This window comes from Acromyrmex echinatior, chromosome 14 (assembly GCF_024713525.1).
Source record: "Acromyrmex echinatior isolate Ae372 chromosome 14, ASM2471352v2, whole genome shotgun sequence".
Lineage (NCBI taxonomy): Eukaryota > Metazoa > Arthropoda > Insecta > Hymenoptera > Formicidae > Acromyrmex > Acromyrmex echinatior.
Genome location: NC_141865.1, coordinates 9,571,126 through 9,591,726, shown reverse-complemented (window position 1 = coordinate 9,591,726; position 20,601 = coordinate 9,571,126). Strand labels below are relative to the sequence as shown.

General features: G+C 30.3%; 4 protein-coding genes across 11 annotated transcripts; 3 read left to right on the top strand and 1 right to left on the bottom strand.

Moving 5' to 3' along the window:
• Nucleotides 1–244: 244 nt before the first annotated feature.
• Nucleotides 245–3,933, bottom strand: Ddx1 (ATP-dependent RNA helicase Ddx1). 2 transcript variants are annotated; one of them, XM_011060877.2, is made up of 12 exons: nucleotides 3,721–3,933; nucleotides 3,549–3,600; nucleotides 3,255–3,439; nucleotides 2,975–3,174; nucleotides 2,405–2,875; nucleotides 2,132–2,301; nucleotides 1,896–2,058; nucleotides 1,595–1,781; nucleotides 1,207–1,500; nucleotides 914–1,131; nucleotides 694–814; nucleotides 245–627 (listed from the first exon to the last, which is right to left on the bottom strand). In XM_011060877.2, the coding sequence occupies exons 1-12, from the start codon at nucleotides 3,734–3,736 to the stop codon at nucleotides 515–517; spliced, it is 2,190 nt and encodes a 729-aa protein (XP_011059179.1). In that variant the 5' UTR covers nucleotides 3,737–3,933; the 3' UTR covers nucleotides 245–514. The 2 variants fall into 2 exon arrangements, with proteins under 2 accessions (XP_011059179.1, XP_087269334.1); XM_087413208.1 differs by lacking the exon at nucleotides 3,721–3,933 and having other exon boundaries at nucleotides 3,255–3,453; nucleotides 3,549–3,569.
• Nucleotides 3,934–4,235: 302 nt separating this feature from the next.
• LOC105148908 (putative ATP-dependent RNA helicase spindle-E) lies at nucleotides 4,236–10,888 on the top strand. 4 transcript variants are annotated; one of them, XM_087413201.1, is made up of 13 exons: nucleotides 4,236–4,562; nucleotides 4,806–4,897; nucleotides 5,079–5,382; nucleotides 5,464–5,921; nucleotides 6,099–6,459; nucleotides 6,704–6,870; nucleotides 7,147–7,792; nucleotides 7,914–8,254; nucleotides 8,536–8,748; nucleotides 8,880–9,560; nucleotides 9,670–10,122; nucleotides 10,322–10,653; nucleotides 10,722–10,888. In XM_087413201.1, the coding sequence occupies exons 1-13, from the start codon at nucleotides 4,523–4,525 to the stop codon at nucleotides 10,861–10,863; spliced, it is 4,230 nt and encodes a 1,409-aa protein (XP_087269327.1). In that variant the 5' UTR covers nucleotides 4,236–4,522; the 3' UTR covers nucleotides 10,864–10,888. The 4 variants fall into 4 exon arrangements, with proteins under 4 accessions (XP_087269327.1, XP_087269330.1, XP_087269329.1 ...); XM_087413203.1 differs by having other exon boundaries at nucleotides 4,238–4,474; XM_087413204.1 differs by lacking the exon at nucleotides 5,079–5,382 and having other exon boundaries at nucleotides 4,237–4,562.
• A 962-nt stretch (nucleotides 10,889–11,850) lies between these two features.
• Nucleotides 11,851–17,735, top strand: ValRS-m (Valyl-tRNA synthetase, mitochondrial). Of its 3 annotated transcripts, none has more exons than XM_087413206.1 (16): nucleotides 11,851–11,936; nucleotides 12,382–12,613; nucleotides 13,070–13,316; nucleotides 13,468–13,696; nucleotides 13,861–14,040; nucleotides 14,261–14,385; nucleotides 14,448–14,728; nucleotides 14,882–15,152; nucleotides 15,230–15,352; nucleotides 15,604–15,711; nucleotides 15,872–16,031; nucleotides 16,101–16,381; nucleotides 16,654–16,860; nucleotides 16,986–17,097; nucleotides 17,190–17,416; nucleotides 17,525–17,735. In XM_087413206.1, exons 2-16 carry the CDS (start codon nucleotides 12,528–12,530, stop codon nucleotides 17,588–17,590), a joined length of 2,703 nt encoding a protein of 900 aa, XP_087269332.1. In that variant the 5' UTR covers nucleotides 11,851–11,936; nucleotides 12,382–12,527; the 3' UTR covers nucleotides 17,591–17,735. The 3 variants fall into 3 exon arrangements, with proteins under 3 accessions (XP_087269332.1, XP_087269333.1, XP_087269331.1); XM_087413207.1 differs by having other exon boundaries at nucleotides 13,035–13,316; XM_087413205.1 differs by having other exon boundaries at nucleotides 11,922–12,210.
• Nucleotides 17,736–18,009: 274 nt separating this feature from the next.
• LOC105148906 (uncharacterized) lies at nucleotides 18,010–20,573 on the top strand. 2 transcript variants are annotated; one of them, XM_011060941.2, is made up of 3 exons: nucleotides 18,010–18,409; nucleotides 18,491–19,774; nucleotides 20,027–20,573. In XM_011060941.2, the coding sequence occupies exons 1-2, from the start codon at nucleotides 18,311–18,313 to the stop codon at nucleotides 19,751–19,753; spliced, it is 1,362 nt and encodes a 453-aa protein (XP_011059243.2). In that variant the 5' UTR covers nucleotides 18,010–18,310; the 3' UTR covers nucleotides 19,754–19,774; nucleotides 20,027–20,573. The 2 variants fall into 2 exon arrangements, with proteins under 2 accessions (XP_011059243.2, XP_087269336.1); XM_087413210.1 differs by having other exon boundaries at nucleotides 18,012–18,379.
• The last annotated feature ends 28 nt before the right edge of the window (nucleotides 20,574–20,601 follow it).

Here is a 20,601-nt window from a genome sequence, read left to right as displayed (position 1 = left end):
TCACTGGTAGTACAGTAACTACCATTTTATAATTAATCATATTTAAATCGTTATATTTCAAAAAATGTATATCGCAAAATAAAAATTTACAAATAACATTTTCATTTAATTTTTCTAAAACTTTCTTATAATATTTTGAAAGTCATGAATTTTAGGACATCATATGTATGCGCGCGCGCGCACACACACACACACACAAAATATTGCACATCGTTTTAATGTATCAAACAAGACAGAGAAACAATTTCATTTTTTTACATTTATATTTTCATTATGCAATGCGCTATGACTTTACAAGTGCGAAAAAAGTTTTAAAAATGTTTACAAGTACAGAAAGATACAGAATAATAGCAATGATAAAGATAAAATACATTTTTAAATAGATATTAAATTAAAAGTAACAACTAATTAATTAATTTCCTTTAACATCTAAAGTTGGAATAGAATTCTATATTACTAGAATTGCGAGACTCGATTAGAGTTCAGTCGTTAAATATTTTTGAGTAACTTCACTTTAACGCTCCGCCATATGCATATTTAAAAACGCAAGTTGCGCTTTGGATTCCAGCGCGGCCAATTCGGCCACAACAGGGGCCATTTGCTGGACATGGTCTTTGTAATCAGAACCTGTGAGGTATACACAAATATTTAATAATTGTTTGTTGTAACATAACGAGAAACAATATTACATACCCATCGTCATTCTCTTTTCGCCATACGTGACTTTCCCATCAAACTCGTTCATTGGCACTTTTATGTCTGGACCGACTTGTTGAATCGTTACATTCAAGTGATCCTCAATATCTGCCAAGTACTGTGGAAGTATTAATGCTCATCCGTATTAATCGAATTTTATATGTATACAATTATTTTACGGATTGTCTGTCTCGAATCGAAAGTAGACTATACGTACTTGAGGTTCATTGTACCATGTACAACAGCCACCTTGATCGGTCAGATTGGTGTTGCTGCAGTTTCTTCCGCGAGAAGGACACCATTCGCCATGATACCATACCTTTTCTGGAACGCTACTGACTAAAGAAATAGCTAGACCCATTCTCTCAGCTCTACCAACTCTTCCAATGCGATGCACATAATTAGACTTCTCGTCAGGCAGCGTCACATTTATCACTAAAAAAAAATGTAATCCATAAGTAACGTAATATGTTTTTATTTTGGGATGATTTTGTCTGAATAACTACTTACTGAAAGGTAAACCAGTGATATCCAATCCTCTAGCAGCCACATCGGTGCAAATCAAAAATTTTACTTCCTTGCGTTTGAACTTCTCCAAATTAGCCTTACGCTCTCCGGGCTTTCTGTCTCCGTGTAAACACACGCACGAAAACTGTTGTCCACCGGATTTTTTCAGGTATCTTTCAAGATTATCGCAATCGAGTTTTGTTCTACAGAATATCAATGCTCGGTCCATTTTATGTTCTTTGATAGCACGAATGCAGTACTCTCCCTTCAGTATCTTTACACCTTCTGATAACGTACCTATATAGGATGAGCGTAATTATTCGAACATCACTCAATTATTTTTATCGCACGAGAATAGAATATTATCTAACGATTACGATAAGTGTCTAACAGGCAATATCATTTGTTCGATTCATCTCATCTCTTGCGTGCACGCCATCAGTTTCTATGTAATTCCTGCAGTTATGCCATGATTTGTCTTTCTGCGGATCTACCATCACTACGATATGATGTACGGTCTCAGGCACCGCATCTTCGCCCTTTAGATCCACCCAAGTTGGAAAATGCATCAAACGTTCCTATTCGAAAGTCAAAATTCGAATTATATATGTTATATATTCGCTTATTTAGATGTATATACATTATACAATTTATGTTAAGTATGAGTGATGCAAATACATCGTGGCACTTACGGCCATCTTTTTCACTTCAAATGCGTGTAATGTCGCCGAACACACAATCATTTGCAATCTTTTGCCATCCGACGTAATTTTCGGAATTTGTTTGTGCAGACGATCGATAAGTTCGGTGTAACCCTGTTTTAGTAGTCCATCAGCTTCGTCCAGTACAAAGAATCTTGAAATATTAATTTACCTCAATAATTTACTCCGATTTAATGTCATTTCTTTGCAGTCAAATGATAAATTACCTGCAATGTGTCAACAACAAATAACCGCCTTGTATGAGATCTTCTAATCGTCCAGGAGTCCCGACTACTATATCCACGCCAGAATTCAAAACAGCAATCTGCTCTTTTACACTTATTCCACCGATGACAAGTAACTCTCTGATCGTCGGATCCTTTAAGTGTGTCTTAAACTGAGAGAGAGAGAGAGAGAGAGAAAAATAGTTATTTAATATCAGTTTATTAATATCTACAGACGTATACAGTCTCGATAACAGATGTTTTATTCAAATTCACCTTTTGAATTTGATTGTAAGTTTGTTCAGCTAATTCGCGAGAAGGCTCTATGATGATCGCTTGAGGCGCATTATTTTTTAGTTTACCACTTTCATTAGACGAACTCTGATTGCTATTAACAGGATTGAACTTGATAAATTCTTTTGGAGCCGAAGACACAGCCACATAGTCATTTGAAGGCGGATGCTTAAACGGTTGTGCTCCAAAATTGAAGGCCATCTCAGCGTTTTTCAATACAACAGCTGGATAGTAAGTCTGCGATTTTTGCTGTGCATTTAATATAAACGCGACACCCAAATCCATGCCATTCTTGGTAAATTTTATTTCACCTTTCATCAAATCTAGAAAACATCCAATCACATCGTGCATTCCAAAGGCCTCTCCATAATTATCAAATTGTTTCGCATTTGATTTCTTTCCTGTACCACCAAATCCATAACCAAATTTGTCTGTTCCTAAATCTAAGGCAGCCTATCGCATCAGAAGAACAAACATTCTCCATGAATCTTTCTCATCTTCATAATAAGATAATTTGGAGTAATAAGATAATTGTATAATTTATGAAAATACCTGAGATGTAGACCAGCCTATTCGACATAAACCTTCATCAGTGACTGTTGCTTCAAAAAAATACTTGCCACTTCCCAATACTCCTTTATTTGCACGGCAACCATGCCATTCCTTTTGTTCTCTACTCTGACATCTTAAACCATCCGTCGTTACTGCCATAGCTCGTCCTCTATCAAATAGACTCAGACCCCAATGCGTCGCTATAAGATAATATTTAATTATTTCTATTACTTTTTATCAACTTTACAAATTTATATTTTTGTCAAAATTAAATACACACGTTGTTGAACTACAGCTCCAGTAGCTCCTTTCCCAGATTCCAAATCTTTAAGGGTCTCCCAAACTATTTGTAAAATAGGCAAACAGAAAGCACCAGTTTTTCCACTACCAGTTTCTGCGGCCATGAGTACATCGCCTCCACCCAAAATCAATGGGATAGCTTCAGCTTGAACATCTGTTGGTAGTCTGTAATTCGCATTCTTTTAAAAATAAGGATATTTTCTTTTTTTCTCCGATACATGACATTTTAATTAAATCATAAAGTTACATTATGAAATAGCCCATCTTTACTTACGTCCATTCTATTTCATCAACTGCTTTGCCTATTTCTGGCAAAACGCCCATTTCTAAAAACATAAAAGAGATCTCATTCAAAATGATATAACAATTGTTAGGCAAACCGACATAACTAAACTGAAATTTTATACAAGCTGAAGCTTACAAGTAACTTGTTAAAAACGTCATACCTTCGAAAGCAGTCATTCTTTTTCAATTGTGTTTATCTTGATACGTATAAAAATATGAAATAATTTTTCTAAATTAGAATAATGATATTAATAAACGTATGCCAACACAACTACTGACAACCGGTCCGCGACAATCGGCGAGTATCTCAGAAGACTCGAGATTTCTCGAGAATCTTGAATAGGTTAGATTTCATTAGACTTGGTGATATTAGTGTTTATCATCAGATGGCTCTGTTCATTATCCAATAGAAAAACATGCTTCCTAGGAACTTTAGCTCAAAATAAATTTTTAAAGCTGCCTTTTCATTCTAATGTGTGGCGCTCATTTTCAGCAAAATAAATCAAGATCAAAATTTCCACTTGATATTCATCAATTTCTATCATGTGACTTATTTTGTCCACTGAATGCGCCCAATGGCTACGTTCAGCGAACTCAATATTGAGTTAGCGCTCGCTATTATTGGTGTATTCTTTCAGATTATCCAATCAGCATTTTAGATCTGGAAGAATACATTACTGTTGAGTCCGCTGAACGCAGCCAATGAATCATTAGAGTTCAAGATGGATCTATAGATAACAATCAATCATATACAATCGCTCAATAAGCATGCCTAGCCGCTTTGCCATTTGAACTCGCTTATTACATCTTTGTTGTTTGCTTACGTTAAATAAGGATGAAACAATTCACTGTGTGAACACTGTACACATGTCTGACTATTATCGTTACTGGAAAGCATCCCTCTATTCAATCGCGGTAATAAAGTATTTGCATTTAGTCGGTTATTATTAAATAAGTGTGTGGATGTTTTGTAGTCCACTGTCCAAGCAGGCTTCTATTGAATGTAAGATTTATCAGGCCTTATTCTCTTATCGATAATTGAAGCAATGAAACTTAGCAATAGCATGAATAATAATAATAACTCTCTCTTTGAACGGTATTGTAATTCTGCACAAGTAATTTAATACATTGTTTAATTATTTAATTATGATATTATTGTAACATCATTTTTTATAGATTTTGTACAGATTATTGATTAGTATAAACCTGTAGAAGTAATCAATTTTTAAAACTATGAATTTCTCAGGTGGAAAGGACAATCATTTGATATCTATTCAATCCATGGAGGAAACTTATGTGAAAGATTACACAGAAGTAGAAGCCGAGGAGTATTTAAGGGTAAAAGGATCATTCATCACACATATAATTTTTTATAGTCAATTTGTATTTAAAATTATATATATTTTATTTAGTTATATATATTATTATGAATGTAAATTGGTACTTAAAAAGATGTTTATCCTAAAAGAATACAAGAAGAGGAATTGTGTCATCTGTTATGTTTCTATATTCATTCTAGTATATGAACCAAAGAGATAAAAATAGAAAAAAATGTAATGCAAATATAACAGAAGAATTAGAAGACAGTCTGCAAAGTCTTTATGTAGAAGATTTGGCTAAAGTCTATCGAGAATGCAGTTTTACTTACAATCCAAAATCTAATGATTTATCTATTCTGTCTATGAAGGATAAGATAATCTCAATAATTGAGACAAATTCGGTAGTCATCATTCAAGGGCCAACTGGCTGTGGAAAGACCACTCAGATTCCACAATTCATTCTTGATGCTAATATTAAGAAGAGACTCAATTGCAATATTATAGGTTTATCTTTTATTTATTAATATCATGATAAAAAATTATAGTATACATAAAATTATTTAAAAAATTACAATGTTAATATAGTTACGCAACCAAGACGAATTGCTGCTATAAGTATTGCCAAAAGAGTGAGCCAAGAAGGAAATTGGAGTCTTGGTAGCCTTGTAGGCTATCAGGTGGGTATGCAAAAGGAAACCTCACATGAAACCCGTCTAACTTATTGCACCACTGAAATTCTCCTTCAACATTTGATTCACAATAAACACATGTTGGACTATACTCATGTTATATTAGACGAAATTCATGAACGCGATCAAAATTTGGATTTTCTTCTACTAGTTGTTAAAAAATTATTGCAAACAAATTCTGGACAAGTCAAAGTTATTCTCATGTCAGCAACAATTAATGTAATAAAATTTGCAAAATATTTTTCTTCAATAGTAGAAAATGAATTAATTCCGGCGCCTATTCTCAAAATTCCTCGAAAGAAAAATTTTGAGATTCGTACATATTATTTGGATGAGATCAAGAATTTAGGAAGTGTGAGTACAGATTACGAAAAATACTTATTTACAATGTATGATTTGGTGTATTATATGATATATTATTGTTATTTTAGTATTAAATAAAAATTATCTATTAATATTAGAAGTTTCAAATTTTTATTAACAAAGATATGTACATAAAGTATAAGTATATAATAAATTTGTATTTTATAGATACCAGAAGTATCTGTCATGGAACCAAAGATCACTCAAGAAATGTTCAATTTTTGTTCACTTATTATCAACGCTCTAGATGAAATTGATATAAATGATAACGAAAAAGATTTAAATTCATCTCAGAGACATGCCGTTCTCATATTTTTACCAGGAATTTATGAAATTGAAGAATTATATAATTACTTGTCGTCAACTTATCATCAGAATAAATTATGGGACCTAACGATTTTGCATTCATTGGTTTCTGACGATCACGAGCAGCATCGAGTTTTTCAAAAACCACTGGAAGGTTACAGACGCATTATACTTTCCACAAATATTGCTGAAAGCAGTATTACTGTACCAGATGTAAAATATGGTAAATATGCATTTTTTATAAATTATACGTTATTATAATTCTTGAGACAATGAAACCATTTAATTGGAGATAGAGAGAGAGAGAGAGAGAGAGAGAGAGAGAGAGAGAGAGAAGTATTAAATATAAAATAATATGTAAAAATATATAATAAACTATAATATAAATGAACGTTATTATTTTTATAGTATTTTGACTATTGATAAAGTGAAAGAAAGTGATTAATTAAGATGTATAATTTATATAGTGATAGATTTTTGTCTTACAAAACTGCTGACATTTGATCCCACAACTCATTATCAAAGTTTGCAACTATGTTGGGCGAGTAAAACAAATTGTATACAACGAGCTGGTCGCACGGGTCGTGTAATGGATGGCAGAGTGTATAGATTAGTACCAAAAGCATTTTTTGACGTAAGTTACATTTTATAAGCATATAATATTACACTACTATTGAAGTATAAGACAAAACTTATAAATAAAATTCTAAATCGTATGTTTAATGAAATTTAATAGTTAATAAGTAATATAAAGGATAATTTTACTATAATTTTATTTATATCTCAATGTATATAGTACTTTTTTTAAGATCTACAAGTGATATATACACATATAATTTATCAAAGTTCATGTATGTATTAAATTTTTTCTGTGTAATACTTATTAATTGCTTTCTCATAAAATTTACAGAATATTTTGGATGACTACTGCGTACCAGAAATACTTCGCGCCCCACTCGCCAATGTTGTCCTACGAGCCAAAATCCTTGATCTCGACGAGCCACGTGTTCTTCTTTCACATTCTCTTGATCCACCTACTCTCTCCAATTTGGCAAATACCATTTTGAGCTTAAAAGAAGTCGGAGCCTTAGTAGACGAAGGCGACTCTTTTCAAATGTTTGACGGAAATTTAACCGATCTCGGCAGAGTAATGGCGACTCTTCCGCTCGACATTCGAATTTCGAAATTGATTATGTTGGGGCACATTTTCGGAGTCTTACGAAATGCTATTATTCTGGGAGCCAGCATGGCTATTAAGGATGTTTTCTCTTTGGAGCAATGCCATCCCACTGTTTCTTCCTATACGACGCGAAAAAAATGGGCCTACGGTTCTGATAGTGACTGCATTGCCACTTTAAATGTTTACAAGATGTGGCAGAATGAAAAAGCAAATCGGCGGATAAATTCTTATCAAGCCGAGAGACAATGGGCCCAGAGAAATGGATTCCAGACAAGAGCCTTGCGTGAATTAGATGCTCTGGTGACCGATATCACCATTAGATTGCAGAAGTTTGGAATTAAAGAGAGTATAGGAGTAAATAAAGTCATCTGGCAAGGTAAATTATTAATTATTTAACATTTAGGTTTTTTTAAGTCATTTATTAAATGATGTGATTTTTATTTATATTCTTTTATTCTATAATTATTTTTAATTATATTTTTCCATTCTATTTCTAGGCGCAAATCGTGATTTCGTGCTTCAAGTTGCTCTTGCTGGAGCTTTCTACCCCAATTATTTTATTAAACGTTTACAAAATCGAGAAATTTATAAAGAAAATATCACAATGACCTTGAACTCTTTGGATCCTATGAAAACAATCTATTTAAGGGGTTGGCCAATGAAACAGCCTGGATATTTATACGCCAAAAGATTTCAGGAGGTTTTTGCCAAACATCAAGGAATTCTAGAAAAGCAAATAGAAATATCTTTTGATGGATCGCAACGTGTTTATGTGCATTTTCACGAAAAGGAAACCGCTGATGATAGTCTTCAAAATATATCAGAGTTTGTTTATCAGGTAATTATCAATTTATTGCTTGCATTTATTGCTATTATATAAGCAACATGAACGAATCTTATATCTGTCTTACATCTTATATTTTATATCTATATCTCTCTCTCTCTCTCTCTAATATCTGTAATTAAATCGAATTGTAATATTATGTAAATTAAATTTTATGTAAAAACACATGTAGAAGAATATAATTATAAAAAAAATATAATATAAATATTGTAAGATATTGATTATAAAACAAGATAATTATTAATTAATATATTAGTAATATATTTATTTGTCAGGCTATCATGATGAGGCAGTGCAACGTTCCAATCCAAATAAAATTGTTGAACATAAAAGAGGCAAATGAGAAGGCGAAACGTTATAATTTCCATAAATTTGAGCAGAATGTTTTTTTTCACAAAAATTTTAAAAAGCTAGAGAATAATGTTCCTAAAATCAGATCAAATTTGCCAGGTCTTGATGTAACTTTTATACCTCTGTTTATACAAAATGTAAGTTTCTTTTGTTTTATAAATTAATAAAAAATAATGTTCGTATATTAAAGATGTATTTATTCTTTTAAATTATTTATATATATATATATATATATATTCTTTTTAAATTGTATGTATTTTTTTTTTAGATCATTAGCCCTGGATCTTTCTGGGCAATTCTTGATGATGATACTACTCATAATGAATTACGAGTTATAGAAGAAATACTCAATAAACGCCCCTTGAAAAAATTGCTTTCTATCCCAAAAATCTCGACCATAATTGCTGCTCCCGTAGAAGAGAATGATTCTTTAGTTTATCATCGTGCTGTAATCAAGGAATATATTTCAGAAATCGGAGAACTGGTCGATATTTTATTTATCGATTACGGTCGTTTCTCTAGAATACGATTTAGTGATCTAAGGAAAATTGATAGTACTACAATTTTAGCAATTCCTCCTTTAGCATTTCGTTGCAATTTGGCTTTTTTGCGACCTTCGAATCGACACAATCTTCACGGCCAATGGTCGGAAAGATCGAAAAATTATTTTTTGACACAAATTAAGAAAACCAAGAAGATATTAGGAAAAATTTATTCTATTGTTGATAGCATTATTAATTTAGAATTGATTGTTGTTAATGAGAAAGAGGAGAGCTTTAATGTTAATGAAGCTTTAATTGAGAAAGGATATGCTATAAAGAGAGAAGAAAATTATGTGTCACAGCATAATCATGAATTAAGAGCAAATATTAGTAATATTAATGCAATGTCGATAGAAGAGAAACAGTTTTACGAAGAGAAACAATATGACAAGCATGAATTAATAGAAGTAAGTATATTATTTGAATTTCGTATAAAAATTTAATTTATAACTTTAAATCGATATATAAATTAACATTACGTATACAAAAAAAAATTAATTTTTACCATCATACTAGTACCCTAAACCACCTAAAGAAGAAGATTGCACCTCCAGCGTAAATCTCCAAGGTCCATTTTCTCCCTTAGAAATGGAATTGATTCAGTTGACGTTAGGTGAAAGAATGAAAAAGATAAATGTAGATATGAAGTCCGTCAATTCTGTCCTTTTGGATGATGATCTTAATCAATCAAGACGTCTTTTAATTGCCCAAAGCACTACACAGTCGAATAAAAATTATCTAACACTGAGAAATACCACTTTCTTGCCAAATATTCCTGGACTTGCAGCACTGCTCACGCTGAGTTTTGCACCGCGTATGGAATTGAGATGTAATTCTCGGAGGACTTATTATACAGGGGCTTTATGCGGTTTGGGTCCGAAGGATAATTTCACTAATCGGGCTATATTTCCCGATCATGACATAGAAATTCAATTTGACGTTGAAATCACGATAGATGATGTGAAAGAGGTATTATCATCTCTATAAACAATAATCCAATAATTCATAATTTGTCATATGATTGCTTGTATATTATGTTAGATTGTTTCCGTTCATTTTCCGCTATCGATATCAAACTCTTCATTAACTTTATAGACAGATTATAATTATCTTTTTCAATTATTATTACAATAGTAAAATGATAATAGTGGATAATCAATTTTCACAGATAAATAAATTACGCCACTGGATGAATACTGCAATGCAACTAGATAACTCTAGTGATGAGAATATTATACTTTATCAAAATAAAATTAAAAACATCTTACTTGAACTAAAAGAGAAACAAAGACAATCACGAAATCCAGAAGATGACGAGGTCGATCAACTTAGCGATAAGTGGAATCGCTATAACGGACCACATTTTTTGCCATCCGTTCGAGAAAATGTGAGAAAAGGCGACATATATCCGCTACATAAGGCGTTGGAATTACGTGAAATAAATGAACAGATGGAGGAAATGCTGAAGCATCTGTCACAATTACAGAATCTTGCCTATGAGTACGTAGATATTTGTATTTTTATGTATATTATTAGAATTTTATATATTTTCTTTCTTTTTTCTTAAGAGATGCAAATGTAGTGGGAAACGTGGCTGCTTTTTGTAAATTATGTGAAACGGAAACGTTTGGCCTATTGCAGCTACGCAATCATCTTTATTCAGACCAACATGCAGAGAATGAGAAACTGTTGCGCCGTCAATCATATTAAGAGATTGCAATATAATTTTTTTTAATTTGGACTTTCGTTAATCTCCAATCCTATTTCAAAATACAAAAAAAATGTTTTTGCATATTATTTTTTTACTCGCTTCATTCTATGGATTATATATAACAATTATACATGTATCGAATGTTGAGAACAATTCTGGTTTAAAGAAATGCTGTCTCAGGATAAAAGGATATTCATAAAATAGAAACAATCTATTATATTTAATATTTGAAGTATTTTATGTTTATGTACAATAATAATAGTTTTTAGCACGCGCACGCGCGAGACAGATAATTTGTGATATTATGAATATATAAAAAAGTTTGTTTACATTTGTTGTCTCTATTTTACACAGATAACATTCAGTTTTGTTATTTTTCCATGTCAGTTCTCTTGAAAGAACATTTACACTTATTAAGACATCGTTTCTGTTGTCATGCAGTCACTTCGTCGAAGTATGGACGAATTTCTATATTTTATTTTTTTCTTTAACTAATTGTGTGAATTTAGTTATTAATTTTATATATATATATATATATATATATATCTTTAAAAAATGGAGAAAACATTCCAATAATGTACTGTATGTGATTATTAAATATATATTATATTAATTAATATATATTTTCCATTTTTTTTTTAAGAATATAATAAAACATGTATTATATAAAATGAGTTATTTGTTTTTGTAAATATTCCTTTACATTCTATTTCCTTATATATATATATATAAAATGGAAAATTAAAAAATGTTTTAATGTCGACATAGTTCTACAGTCGTCAGGTAATTACCTGCAGAGAGGTTTTTCTCTGTTAGTAATATTAACAATCGATAAATTACACATATATTATTGACTGACTATAAATATTTTGCTAAATTTTGTGGAAGTTTAAATACTAAAAAATTAACAAATTATTAGAAAAACAAAATTAGAAAACCATATAAAAGTAATAAAAAAATAAATAATTTTAAGAATTTTAATTTTTTATTAATTGTTACCTACACCTGATACCAGAGCTGAGACTGCTGAAAGTGCTGAAATAGCACAATAGCAGATGCAAGAGAATTTGAGGTTAAGTTATTGTTAGATCTTAATTGTTAAGATATTGTATTAGATCACGCGCGCGCCATTATAATTAATTGGCCAATAAATTATTTAAAAAACGCAAGTTCCGTGTTATCTATAATTTTATTAAAATTCCTATGAAACAGAGTTTATCTAATAATAATGAAATATATATTGTTCGATCATCCCTTTCTACACGTAAATTTTTGTTATCGAACATTACGTTATTACACGTCTACTGCAACTACAACTGAATTATGTAACTATAAAAGACTAGCAGGTATTTTTGCGTTATCTCATTCTTCTTTTTTATACAGATTCACATACATTACAATCTGCAGCAAATGAATTAACTAAAAATTATCAATTGAAAATTAATAAGAAAAGGAATATAAAATGTGCTTCTTATTGTATTATTCTAAACATTACTATATTATTCTTTACGTTATAGATTTTCCTGCAATTTTTAAACCGAAAGATGTGGAAAATGGCTGGTATGATACCTGGCAACGTAATAAATACTTTGCATCATCCAGGATAACAAGGAGGACAAGCAATAGTACTCAAGAGGAAAAAGAAACCAAAGAATCTTTTAGTATGGTCTTACCACCACCTAATATTACAGGAATATTACATCTAGGTCACGCACTTACTGTTATAATCCAAGATGTTTTGGCAAGATGGTTAGCAAAAGTATATTAAGTAGTAATACAATACAATAATATAATAGTACAATAGTATGTATATATATATATATATATATATATATATTATAGCAGTATATGTAGATATATAACAACATGAGATGGATACATATAATTCGCCTATAATAGTTTTAGAATTTAGAGTCTAGAGTATCTAGTATATAATAATATAATATATACTTTATAATTAGAATTTTTATTATCAAATTATTTACTATATGGTATACTTATTATATATATTCCATATAGAATGTTTACTATATGGAATAGAAATATAGTAAAAATAGAAAAAAATAAAATATGCAATACAAATATGTATTTGACATGCTTATTAGCATCATATGCAGTTTTTATTACGTTATGTTTATTTACTATAGATAAATTTACCGTTATATTATAGATTTTTCTCTCTACTGCTCACGCACATGCATACAGGCACAGAATGAAGGGACATCCAGTATTGTGGATACCAGGTCTGGACCATGCAGGGATTGCAACACAGGCCATAGTAGAACGTACATTACAACATACACGCAACATTACACGATATGACATGGGTCGTGACGAGTTTACACAATTGATCTGGCAGTGGAAGGCGGAGAAGGCTGCAATTATCAAACAGCAATTGAAAGCCCTCGGCGCTACGCTTGATTGGGACAGAGAATACTTTACCATTGATGAAGTAATACTTTTTTGTTGCTATTTATAATATCTATTGTTACTATTATATTTGTTCTATACTTGTTATAATATTATTGTTATAATATTATACTTGTTACAATATTATTATTAATATTGAATATTAATATTGAATTTTCATTTGTGTTCTCTAGAATCACAGTACAGCAGTGATTGAAACGTTTGTACGGCTACATGAGAGAAATCTATTATACAGAGCCAGAGATCTTGTTAATTGGTCACCAGCGCTACGCAGCACAATCTCAGATATCGAAGTCGAGGATTTTATCGTGAATGGCAAGACGCGGCTCCAATTACCTGGCTACAATAGCAAGATCACTGTCGGCCAGTTGATCAAATTGGCCTATCCAATCAAAGATTCAAGTAAATATAAAATATGTTTGTGTATATATGTATATATATATATATATATATATATATATATATATATATAAAGAAAAAAATAATCAAGATTTTCTAAAAAAAAATCTACTTTTTTTAGTTTTAGCTTTTTAATAGTAGTAAATTTTATTTCTTTTATTTCACAGAGGAAGAACTGATAGTTGCAACGACTAGGCCTGAAACAATTTTTGGAGATGTAGCAATTGCTGTGCATCCGAACGATGACAGATATTCGCGATATATTGGCCGATATGTTTTCCATCCAATAAGAGAGACTTTTATACCCATCATAGCTGATTCTTCTGTCAAGAGAGAGTTTGGCACTGGTAAATATTTATAAAAATTAGATTGACAAATTAGAATTTATATATACATTAAATACAGAAATAAAAAATACAGAAAAGTAGATTTCTAGAAATTATTAAAAAAATTTTATCTATTATAATTAATTCTATATTTATTTTTTACTTGATTATTCATTGGCTTACTATTTATTTTATTTTTTTGTTTATTTTATTTGAGTGATAAATACTATTTGTTTTATAGGTGCAGTGAAAATTACACCGGCACACGATCGCTTAGATTATAACATCGCTAAAAGACATGACTTGCCAGTTATTTGCGTTATTGATGAAGGTGGCAACATGACAGATGCATGCAAGGAATTCAAGGTGTGATTCCGTATACAATATTTATTAATTTTTTATTACGATTTAATAATAAATGATTGTAGGGAGTGCCGAGATTCATCACACGGAAAAGACTAATGGACCAACTATCCGTACGAGGTTTGGTGAAAGGTGTGGAAGATAATCATCGGATGACATTGCCATTATGTTCGCGCACACATGATGTGATCGAGTATTTGCCAAAAGAACAGTGGTTCTTACGCTGTACGGCAATGGCCAAGCGGGCGTACGAAGCCGTGGCGAATGGTGAATTGAAAATCTATCCAAATGAAGACGGCATTTACGAACAAATGTGGTACAATTGGCTCGAAAATCATAAATATAGGTAAAATTATTATTGCGTTTAATTATTAAATAAATTAATAAATAAATGGATAAAGACATAATGAAATAGATGAATAAATAAAGGAATGAACAAAATTAATTTAAAAAATGCAATATTTAATCTATCTTTTAAAAATCTTTTTTTTTTTTTTAGAGACTGGTGTGTTTCAAGACAGTTATGGTGGGGACATCGCATTCCGGCATATTCCATAATTCATGGTAATGGTAAAGATAATGATAATGATATATTCTCTGATAGTAATAATACCACTTCGTGGATAATCGCACGATCCGAAGAAGAAGCACATTCTCTTGCACAAGAGAAATATGGAAACACAGTGAATTTACGTCAGGATCCAGATGTTCTCGACACATGGTTTTCTTCGACAGTTGTACCATTTGCCACGCTTGGCTGGCCGGAAAACGTTAATATTCTTCTCTATACACATTTTATTACATGTAACTTTATGAATATTTTTTTACACATCACCGAAATTTATAGACGGAGGATATGGCAAGACATTATCCGCTAACACTGATGGAAACAGGCCATGATATTCTCATGTTCTGGGTGGCGAGAATGGTGATGTTAAGTCTGGAACTAACACAACGTTTGCCATTTAAAGTATAATTCCATATGCACAATAAATTATTCATGTCTGTTTTTTATCAATATTTTATCAGAATCTTGATATAATTCTTGTATATCTATATATTATACTATATTATATTATATTATATTATATTATATTGTAAGTATATTGAGTAATCTAATCCATTCACATTAAAGTATACTATTGTAAAATAATATTAAAAGAAGCAATCTCTTTTTATAGTGTGCTTAAATTGATAATTATAAATTATGCATGCATATAGGAAGTTTTACTTCATGGTGTCTTGTGTGATGGCAATGGCAAGAAAATGTCAAAGAGCTCCGGCAATGTCATCTCGCCAGAAAATATTATCAATGGTTGTACCTTCGAAGTAAGTATTTCTTAAAATTGCACCAATTATACATATATCATAATATAGAAATGCTTAATCTCTGTATTTGAAAATTAAACAACAAACTGAAATTGCTTTTTTTTGATGTGTTATAATTTTATTATTTAAAAATTTAATCTTAGACACAATTATAATGTAGGAATTGAACGAGCAAGCAAGACTTAGTCACGCGGCAGGTATTCTTAGCGCTGAAGAATTACAGCGAACGCTGCGTGTTAATACAAAAACGTACTCCATGGGAATACCAGATTGCGGTGCCGATGCCTTGAGATTATCATTATGTGCACGCAATATTAAGAGTAAGCGCATTAAATCTTAAGAAAGAGAGACTCTTGTCTCTTTTTCTTATAGATACTTTTCTCTTATAGATCATACTATTAGTTTTGATGTGGATGATTGTCGGACAAGCAAGTATTTTTGTAACAAGATCTGGCAGGCAAGCAAATACGTATTATTAATGACAAAAGAGGACCAACAACGACACGAAAATGTAGAAAAGGAAAGTCTGAATGACCTAGATCGATGGATCCTCAGTCGATTATCATGGATGGTTGAAATAGTAAATAATGCATTTGTCGAACGAAACTTTCATAAAGCGATAACCGCAATTCGTCAATTTCTGTATTATGAATTTTGTGATTTCTATGTGGTATGTTATAAATGTGCTGTATAAATTTTATTTAATATAATATAATAATAATTAATATAATAATAATAATTAAGATTTTTATAAATTTTCTGAATTTTGTAAGAATGTTAAGAAAAACTTTTCAGATTTCAATTACAATATTAATTATAAGATTAATTAAATATATAAATCACATATTAATATGATTATTCTTATTAATCTTAATTTTTTTAAATTATCTAATAAAAGTAATTCTTTATTTTAATTAAGGAAATATTTTTCTTTAAATATAGGAGGGTACAAAATTTGGGTTTAGAAGCGGTAATTCCGCTGGGCATTCCAATACTCTTGCAAAATGCTTGGAAGTATCATTACGCATTCTCGCACCTGTAACACCCTATTTATCGGATGATTTGTATGTAAGACTTGCCAAGAAGGGACTACCAGGATTTCTATCAGTCGCCTCGTTGCTTGAGACTTCCTATCCTATGCCATACGAAGTATGTGAAAAAAATAGTCTTTATATTATCAATTTTTTTACTATATAATTTTCTTTCATCTGAATGTTATTATACATGTTAGATACTTTATTTTTGTTTTCTATTCTCATTTCTTCTTTCATTAGTTCAAGCATCTGAGAGATATCAGGTTGGAGGAAAGGATATGTGAACTCGTAGATGTAACAAATGCGATTAGAAGTTGCATGGCAAACGTGAGCAAAAAATCAAATCCAGAAGGTAAATCTTGTTGATAATTGGCCAAGTTGATGCACTAATTAAATAATTTAAATATATAGGATAAATTTTAATAAATGTTTGTGTTTGCACAGTTAATATTCTGGTTAACAATGTGCGTGATTACAATTTTTATCGGGAAAATGTAAACCTTATCAAAGGAGCAAGCAAAATTTGGAATGTGCCTATCCATTTAATAGAATCAGCGAATGATAGCAATTTTAACAGGATGATGACAAGAGATAATAATTCCGATGGTGATGGTATTTGTACCGTCCAATATATGCATACAAACGATTGCTCATTACTTATTACAGTTATGGTAAGTAGAAAAATGCGATCACATACGTTAATATAAATTAAATATTGCACTCACATTATTTATATTAATTATAATAAAGAGTTTCACATATATTATATCATTTTTAAGGATACATCGGTGTTAGAACAAGTTAAGAAAAATATAGCAAAGAATAAATCGAAAAGTATGTGCTAAAAAGAAGGATGTTAAATATGCGTGCAACATTATAATTTCCGTTCCCTTATGTCCTTCATCTATGATCATATTCATAGTATAAATAAATAAATGTAAGTAATGTAACTAATACATAAAGTTGTAAATAAAAAAAATTATTCACATATACCTGATTATATATGTAATTCTTTTAAATGCAAAAGCGTTCTTATCCAAACTCGCACATATTTAATCCAACTTTGTGAATCCAGTATACAGTGTTTTCTTTTTGTTAAATTTTCTTTCTCTTTAAATGTTGAAATATGAATTTAAATGTTAAAACTTAATAAAATTTATCATTAGATGAAGTAATGGATAAACAAATTTTGAAGTTTGTTTTCAAATAAAGTAAAAAACTGGTGTATTGTGATCACATAATGTAGACAACCTAACCAATCAGTACTATTGGAAAAGATGGCAGCGGCGGCCTAACCTAACCATCATAAGAATAACCGCGTACAAACGTTTTATTTTTTGACTTACCGCCTTTTGTAATTCAACAAATATTCTTACAATTTACTCAATAACGTTTATTCATTCAATTTCCCCGGATTTCCTTGTAGAAAGTTTGAGGGGAAAATTTATTACTAATTATATCATTTCGAAGTGCGGGGTTAATATATAGAGAAGAAAAGTTTGGTGGAAATTCAACTACGAGTGGATTGTTAATAAACAATCATTTGAGACACGAATTGTTGGAAAATGGATACGGAAATATCGAATGAGCATTTAGAGACCTTGGCTGGTCATGTTTTTGACAATGACAAGCTGGTAATTTTATCGCAACCTTTTATATATAATGTATTCCGCATTATATTTTATATAAATATTTTATTTATTATTATTTTATATCATGTATAATGCAGTGATGTATATTTTTAGGTCACCTACAAATGGCTAAGCAAAGAGCTGCATATCCATGTTAATATAGCAAAACAAATCTTGTGGAACTTTTATCAAAAGTATCAAAGCAACAATGACATAGAATGCACATATTTATTGATAGGTTATCTAAAGGAGAAAGGAATGCGTGTAGAAGTTGTTAAAGGATCCAATTTATCTGAAGCTAAAGAAAAATTCAGTAAAATTATCTCGGAACATGTCTATAGTGTTCACAAGCCAATTGCAGACCTGGAATTACTTGCCACTTCTGGTTCAGGTGATACAATTTATAGTGCTATAAAATGTGATGCCTGCAAAGAGCGAACTGATGAAGAAATGCAACTATTACGTTGGGGTACAACTGCTAAAAAAGTTACAATCGAAAATGTGACAAATTTAAAATCTACAAATTTGACAAATTCGTCAAAGGCAGAAAAGAATCCAAAGGTAACAAAGAAAAATGGATTTAATAATTTATTTAATATGGTGGAAAAATCAAAGAGTTCTGAAAAATTAAAATCATCTTTCCAAGAAAGTGATAAAGATTCAATGAAAAAGGAAAAAAATACTGCAGAAGAGGATAAAAGTTTTGTTCAGAAGGATAAAGATTTTTCCAAAGATTCTGTAGAAAAAATTCAAAATTTAACTGAGAAAAATAAAAATTCCATGACCAATTCTACTAATAAAAAAATATCCCCACAAAATAATTCTAAAAAGGGAAGCTTGGATAATTTTTTTGGGAAACTGCCTTCTCCTCCAAAATCTACTGCAGAAGTAATATCATCAGAAAAGAAACATGATAATGCCAAAAAAGAATTTACCGAAGAAAAAGTAATTAAAGAAAAGAAGAAGTCGCATGGAAAAAAACGAAATAGAAGTAAAGAAACAAATGAAGTTGCTAAGAAACGGAAGAGAATTGTTATGCAGACTGATTCTAGTGATTCAGAGATACAAAGTGATATAGAGATGGAGGAATCGGTTCCTGAAATGGAACCAGAAATTCCTATGAAAGCAAAGAGTCCTTCTCCACCAAAAGTAAAACATGAAAATGGTAAAAGAAAAGTGTTGAAATTAATTAATAGAACTTATAAAGAAGGCGAATATATTGTAACAAAGAAAGAACATGTTTATGTAAGTTGTTCTGAAGATGAGGAAGAAAAAGAAGAAGAGACAAAGAGAAAAGAGCAGAAAAAAACAGAAACTAAAATGGAAAAAGTGAAAAAAAAGCAGTCCACGCTTACAAATTTCTTTAAGAAATGCTAGAATTGTTTTACAATTGTCCAAGTAAGTTGGATGTATATTCGTTTGTTTTTAAAATAATATAATAAATTTCTATAAACAATAAACTGATAATTTTATAATATTTATTGTAAGAAATTGCCTGTATATTATATTAGACTGTTCATTTTTCGCTATCAAATTTTCCATTAATTTTATAGACAAATTATAATTTTTTTTCTATTATTATTACTTTATTTGTTTATTTAGTATTGTTTTTCTATCATATTATTACAATAACAGAATCAATTTTTACAGATAAATAAATTGCTTCATCTTCACATTCAGATGAATACCGGGAATACTGCAACTAAATAATTACATACAACTAAATAAGGATATTATACTTTGTCAAAATAAAATCAAATTTCATTTTGCTTAAACTAAAAGATAAATTTACGAAATCTGAAACAAAAATTCGATCGTTTTGAGACGGATGCCATAATAAAAGAATATCTATAAAATAGACATTCTACTATGATTTTGTTCTGTTGTATACATTGTTAGTATTAAAATCTATAGTTTACGTTAAATATATTATAGATTTTTAGTACTGAAAGTGTATATCGGAACACGGCTTATATTTAATAGCGAAAGTATTTTGAATTTATGTACGTGATTAATATTGTAATTATTGAATATGACAATTTGTGATTGTTATTTTTGTGGATACCTTAAAAAGCTGTTTTGTATTCACATTTATTGTCTCGACTTTATATACATAACATTTGAGTTTATTTCTTACGTCAATGAATTAAAATTTATAATATAAAAAATTAAAATTGTTTCTACATAATTGTAAGAAGTTGTTAGTTATATCAATAATTAATTAA